This window comes from Triticum aestivum, chromosome 2D, assembly GCF_018294505.1.
Source record: "Triticum aestivum cultivar Chinese Spring chromosome 2D, IWGSC CS RefSeq v2.1, whole genome shotgun sequence".
NCBI classification, from domain to species: domain Eukaryota; kingdom Viridiplantae; phylum Streptophyta; class Magnoliopsida; order Poales; family Poaceae; genus Triticum; species Triticum aestivum.
Window position 1 is genome coordinate 494875095 of NC_057799.1, and position 7109 is coordinate 494882203.

At 42.8% G+C, this 7109-nt stretch overlaps 1 protein-coding gene across 1 annotated transcript; it reads left to right on the forward strand.

Moving 5' to 3' along the window:
• The first annotated feature begins 3867 nt into the window (after positions 1-3867).
• Positions 3868-6050, forward strand: LOC123054059 (uncharacterized membrane protein At1g16860). The gene is made up of 4 exons (XM_044477723.1): positions 3868-4348; positions 4937-5092; positions 5478-5689; positions 5785-6050. Exons 1-4 carry the CDS (start codon positions 3965-3967, stop codon positions 5981-5983), a joined length of 951 nt encoding a protein of 316 aa, XP_044333658.1. The 5' UTR covers positions 3868-3964; the 3' UTR covers positions 5984-6050.
• Positions 6051-7109: the final 1059 nt, after the last annotated feature.

Consider the following 7109-nt stretch of genomic DNA (forward strand, 5'->3'; position numbering starts at 1 on the left):
GTTTTGTATTTTTCATCAACATGTAGTGGATCGTAGTTTTGTGTGAATAAAATACTCTCGTTCTTTTTAGCGTTGGCATGAAGCAAGAAGGGTATGTGTCCTTGCCGATCGATTATTCAAATATGATGAGTTTATGTTATTGTGTCAAACTGTTTTTTGTTGGTTTGATTATATGTGGAACTGACATCTTTCCTCGACACCATGGTGACGATCTTGTGATTCAACGAGTTCTAGGGGGAGGGGTCATCCCAGATCCAAGTATGTTCATCATTCAAGGCTTCTTGTCTTTTTGAATGGGTGACTCAAGGGACTATCAAAAACTTTTGTTGGCAATCAAGCTCATGTAGGTGAAAGAGTGATGGTTAAAATCATTACTCCTGTCTAATTGCATCCTCTTTACCAAAGTCTTGGGAGTATTTTGTCTTACAAAGATTGATACCACGTAGAAGATATTTCTAGGAGATATCACTATAACTCTTAGTTGAAGGAGTTACTTTGTATTTTATTTGATCTTTAATCCAAAATAGTGTACATGTAATGGCTACGAGTATGAATGAAATTAGAAAGTGTTTCTAAAAAACATGTGCAACAAAAATGTTCACTTAACTTACTAAACATATTTGTCAAATAAAGTAGTAAACATATGTGATGTGAACAAAGATGAGAAATACACCATTCATATAAAATTTATCTATCTAGAAAAAATACATAGATTCATTGAAAAGAAATACCACAAACACATTTCATAAGAAGGGCAACAAACATTAAAAAGAGGTGAGGAAAATAAAATAGGATAAAATGAAAAAATGGAAAGAAAAGAAATATATAATACAAAGAAGTAAATGAATCATGTATGAAGACTAGAAAAGAATATGAATAAAAAAATAGGAAAAAGAAAAGATAGAAAATAAAAGAGAAAAAATGGAAAATTAGAAAATTTATTGATTCTAGCTTTTTTTAACACAGTACAGTCGAAGTCGCTCACATACACTCACTTGATTCTAGCTTTTGAGGAACAATCGCACAATCCGGCTATAACCTTCATGACCCAAATTAAGATTGTTAGTTTTTTTACCATATATCTTTGTGAATACTTATTGTGCCACTTTCCCATTTTATTTTTTTCTTGCAAAATAAAATGAAATCTAAATGAAAGAAAAAAAAGTCTAAAGGCCTACTCTAATCGACGGTATGTAGGTGAAATGTTACTTCCTTTAATTTAAGATGATAATTCATTCACATGAAATTAAGACAAACAAAATTAGATTTTAGAAAAATCCATATCTCTTCTATCCACCCTCGAGGCTAGTCAAAAAGAACCTAATAAGATAGACATGTTTGAATTTTAGAAAATAAACCACCTACTTTTCCACCCCTAGGTTTTGGTTACACTTGGCCATGTTGGGCGCATGGTTACAATGCAAGGGCATGTTTGGTTCATATACGGAATTTGTTAGCATCTGCCATAATTATTTGCCACATATGTCTAAGGTGAGACAATCAAAATTGGTGTCACTCTTTGCAACACCCGAGATGATCTTATCATAATTTTTCGATTCAATGACATTTAGGGTCCGATTTGTATGAAAGAAATCTTGCCATAAGTGTGGCTGCAAAGGCAAACTCAGTTAAACTTGTCTAACTTGTGGCCTGACAAAGTGTGGCACACTTGGGGAGGCGATCTGGATCCTGGCCAGGCCAATATTTATACAATAATTTTTTTGCGAGAAACTTCCAATCTGTTCATATTCAATCATGGCAGCACAACGAATATCAGAAATAAGAAAAATTACAACGAGGTCCATGGACCATGTAGCGACGACTACAAGCACTAGAGCGAGCTGAAAGCGCGCCGCCGTCATCGCCCTCCCTCGTCGAAGCCAAACAAACCTTCTGTAGTAGACAGTCGGGAAGTCGTCGTGCTAAGGCCCCATAGGACTAGCGCACTAGAGCAACAACCATTCTCGAAATAGGCTTTCGCCCCGCTTTATAAATAAAGCAACAAACCAGCAAGCTGCAGATCGGAAGGATCAAACCTGAAAACACCCAAACAAAGACGAACGAAGACCGGATCCAAATGGATCCAGCGAAGACCAGCACCGACTGAATCCCACGAGATCCGGCGGAGACACACCTCCACACGCCCTCCGACGAAGCTAAACACACCATCGGAACGGAGATAAAATGTGGGAGACATTATTCCTACTAAGGGACACGCGCTGCGACACAACCCCAACCAAGACGCCAAACCTAACAATAACGAGAACGGGTCCCTCCCGCCGGCGGGGGCCGAGGTCCTCCGCACCTACATGACCCAAAGGCCATCGAATATGTGGTGGACCGATGGCGGCACCGACGGGAGGAGGAGGAAGATCTTTTCTTGTGGAGGAGGAAAGAGAAAGCGTATGCACATATACAATAGCATTTTTAGAGATACTAATATGACGTTTTAAGAACAGAAAACAAATTGTGTTTTAATGGTTTAGGCCCTCCCAAACATTGGTGCAACGATAATTTGCCACACCTCCTTGTCATACAGTCTTCCTTGGCTCCATCCCTGCATGTAAACCTTATCAAATTTTGTATTCCCTCCGTCCGCAAATACTAGTCGGAGAAATAATTTATTCGACAAGTATTTCCGGACGAAAAAAGTATTGACTACGTTCAGATTTATTGGGATCCTTCATATTTTTGGCCAAACTATCAACATAGCTAACAAAATATGGGATATGTTACAGAAAGTATGACATTGGATTTGTATTCAAAAGAGTCATTCGAGGATATAACTTTTGTGACATACTGCCTCCGTCCAGAATTGCTTGTCGCAGGAGTTTCTGCGACAAGTAATTCTGGATGGAAAGAGTACAATTCATATTTATAGCTAAAATTTATACAATTAAAATAGAAGGGGCCAATAAATCTGGACGAAAGGAATACAACCCATCTCCAGGTCTTTCCAAGGCTCGCGTGATTCCGTCCATTTTATAATAAAAAAGCATATCGTATACTGTAAAGTACGGTCTGTGAGAGTACAGGAGTATACTACTCTACTGTAGCGTTGACCGCTGGTACGGCGTATAGTGTACTGGTACAATAGATCAGAGATTCAGAATATGCAGCAGAGCAGATCACCGTAGCAATACGCTTACGGCTGCTGCATGTTGCTGCGGTGTGTGTCTCTTCTGTCGCCGTCTGCCTAGGGACAAGCGTGAATTAAAAACTCGAAAGAATCAGAAAGATTAGACCTGTGACTTCAAGGGCCCATCGGTCGGAGTTGGACGGAGTTAAATAATGAGCTCACGAAAAGCTGTGACAGTTCCTTAATTCCTCTGCTTAGCCCCTCCCACGTCATCAACCGCTGGCAATTAGTACAATACCATATATGCTGAGAGCGATTATCCTAGATATATGTATACGTGACCACAGGCTTCTGCTTCTGGATTTCGCAAAAATAAAAAAGGCTTCTGCTTCTGGGCCCACGCGTCAGAGAGCTGATATGCCTGTATCATCGCATTGTGGCAGCGTACGGTGCCAACTGCTTCACTGTCAGTCACTCAGTCCAGTGAGCACACTCATGTGACTAGTGAGCACGCCAAGTCTGATAGCGTGGTCTCAGTTCTGTAGCCACACTGCACCGCACTACACCCTTCGCTGACATAGCGGCCGAGCAATATTCGGGCCCACACGTCATCTTCTAGTCCTATACCATCACCCCATGGCCCGTCTCTAATGTACCGCATGTACCGATGACTGGTAGGTGGGACTGAGGTGTGCGTGTCCCCACCTGTCATCGTAAAGATGCGCGCCGCGCTGGTTCCTCTTTTCCTTAAACCGCACGCCAGAACCAGGGCCAAGCCCACCACCGGGGAAAGAGCAGGGGACGGAAAGGTCAAAAGGCAGGGAGCAAAACAGTGACCACAGTAGGAGCACGCAGCCAACGGAGGGAGCCGAGCGGCTGACAGATATGCTTCCGGGAGGGGAAGACGGCAAGCGGCGCGGCGCCACCGCCGACGCCGAGGCCGGCGCGAACGCGGCCGCCCTGAACGACCTCTGCGCCACCGCCGGGGACGCGGGGCGCCCCGTGCCCGCGCCGTTCCCGAGGCCGGCGGCCTTGGCGGTCGCGGCGCTGCTCGCGGTGGGGATCGGGCTCGGCGTCCTCGTCCTCGCCGTCGTGCGCAGCCCCGTGCTGCTCGTGCTCGCGCTGGTGCTCTCGGCGGCCGTGTCCGCGTTCCTCCTGTGGAATGCCGCGGCCGCGGCTTCCGGCCGCGTGCTGCGGCGGTTCGTCGACGGGCTCCCGGCCTCCAGCCTCCGCGCCGCCGCCGACGGCCAGCTCGTCAAGATTACCGGCGTACGTTTTGCGATTGCTTATGCATTTTACCTGTTCTCGATCGCAATTGCAATGAAATTGATCTAACAAGTCCAACAAGTGTTCTGTTCTCAAGTCTCGTGCCTGCCGAAATTGAGCCGCCATTTGGTGGGGCAGTAAATTCAGTCGCATTTTGTATGGAGTATACTAAGTGTATCGATTTCTAAGATAAGATATGTGAAGTATAATGCGCGCGACGTGTAGCCTTTCCGCATCTTGTGGCAATCCCACTCATGTGCCGTGTAGTATAGGTGCATCAATCTTTTGGATGGGTGTATGCTCGTTGACCTTATCTTGAAAGTTAGTTCTCTCAGATTAGATTGCTGTGAATAGAAGCTTCGCTGGCTGGATATTATAATCTTGCAAGGGGAAAAGAGCTGCCTACTTTATTTGCCAAGCTTACATAAGTAACTTCTATGTAAAGACTAAAGGCTAATGATCGTTCCTTTTGGTTTCTCGGCTTGCCGATTCATTGCTGTGGTACAAGCATTGTTTTCCTTGTGCATTTACCATGTGAGTAGAATGGTGTGCTAATCTCATATATGTTGTAATGTTCCTTCTTTTGTGCAGCTGGTTTCATGTGGTGATATTTCGTTGATTTCTTCATATGAGAAGGTGGAGAACTGTGTATACACATCTACGCTGCTAAGAAAATGTGGTAGATGGGGTTCTGAGGTGGCAAATCCTAAAAATAATTGCTCCAGGTGGAAATTGACACATGCTGAGGTAAGAATGCTCTGCGGTTATCTACATCTAATTTGCAGAGATTATTTATCCTTGTATGTACCACACACATACTTCATTCATCTTGCACCTATCTCATCGCAATTTTGCTTCTTTTCTGTAATGATTATGTATTCTGCTTATCGTGCCTTAAGCTAGTCTACGCACCACAACTGTGTTACAAACATACTATCAGTCTATGCACCAAGGGTATTCCCTATTATTTTAGCTCCTTTTCCAGAATAATTGGTAAGCAACAAAATGCACCAAGGGTCAACCTTTGTAACTTTATAGTGCTTCTGCCGTTATTGTCGGTTTGTAGTACCTAGTGAGATACTACAGACATATGCTATTTTTTCTCATTTGAACATTTTGTGGAGTTCGGCAGAGGTTTGCTGCTGATTTCTACATAACAGATGCAAAATCAGGTAAAAGAGCCTTGGTGAAAGCTGGGTACCACACGAAAGTTGTTCCATTGATCGATGAAAATGTTTTGGTTACAACAAGCAGAAGTACCGATCTATCTTCAACCTTGAAATGTTGGCTACAAGAAAGAAATCTTTCTTCTGAAGAAGCTCAGCTTATCCGTCTTGAGGAAGGGTAATCAAATTTGTCCTGAATATCCACACCTTTTGTTTGTTTGTATCTTTGTAGATCGAGCCATCGAAAACTTACATGATTGCACAAACTTGTAGATATATCACGGAAGGAATGAAGTTGAGTGTGATCGGAATTTTGAGCAAGAAGAATGGAGATTTCATGATATTTCCTCCCCGTGAACCTATATCTACAGGTTGTGTGTTGCTGTCATTTCTCCTTCCAGCTTACTTTGATGGAATAGTTCTGAGACTAGTAGACAAGAGTTATTTTATGCCACATTCTGGAATTTCATGAAATATTATGACAATTCATGAGATGTAACAGCTAACAATTTTTAATCCAATACCCTTTTCCCCTGAAATTGTCTTCTGTACTGTACCACAAACTTTGCTTGAGGGCTCACACGGCTCGTTTTAGGTAACCCTATACATTAGAATGTGCTCCCTCCGTCCCAAAATATAAGATCATTTTTGACACTACTCGTTGTGACAATGTGACGTCTCCTATCCGGCAACAGATCATGTTGTCTTATTTCATTCGCTGTTTCAGTGGTTCCCGCCTTATCGGCCTGTTGCTATAGTGTCACCATTTTGTTTTGTTTCTCCCTTGGTAGTGTGGCCAAAACTGTAAATTTATATGCAGTGTGCTGTACTATCACCATTTTGTTTTGTTTGTCCCTTGGTAGTTTGGCCAATACTGTAAAATTATTTGCAGTGTGCCTCACAGAAACCTTCATAGTTTGGCTGTCGGACCACTGGAGAAAATACCTGTGCCTGTACTTTACCCGTCTTAACTAATCAAAGTTTGAAGATGTGATGCTCTTTATAACAGAATTTGTATGTTGCTTTTGTTGTAGAAGAATTAGAATTTCATATTTTATTTTCAGATCGGGCATTATGAGCTCAGAACCTGTGCAAAGATCATGCAGTCCCCATCTAGGATCCAATCATATTTTCAGGCTTTCCGAAACATTTGTTTCTGGAAGCCAGCATTGTCAACCATATAACACATTTTATTGGATGATTAAATCTTCCTTCCTTTGCTGGGCTGTTGTCATTCTGCATAGCTTTCAAGCGCCCTCAATGGCTTTAGTAAATCAACACAAGCCACCTTCAGGACACTTCAGTTCTAACTGAACGAACCCCAGCCACAATTCAACCAGAACTTAAAAGCTGTGGATCACAGATGAGGACGTTTACAGTGTACTGTAGTACTGTAGAAGGACGGTACTGTACTGTAGTACTACCATGCTACTTGCTGTTTGCGGCAGTAATGGGCTTTCCTCCGGAACTGAAATGGAAGTACAGTAGTAGTGCAGTCTGGCAGTGTTGCTGCTACAATTTGGGCCTGCTTAGTTCGCAGGATTCTGAAAACGCGGATAGAAAAAAAAAACCCGCAGGAATCCAATCCAATATATGAT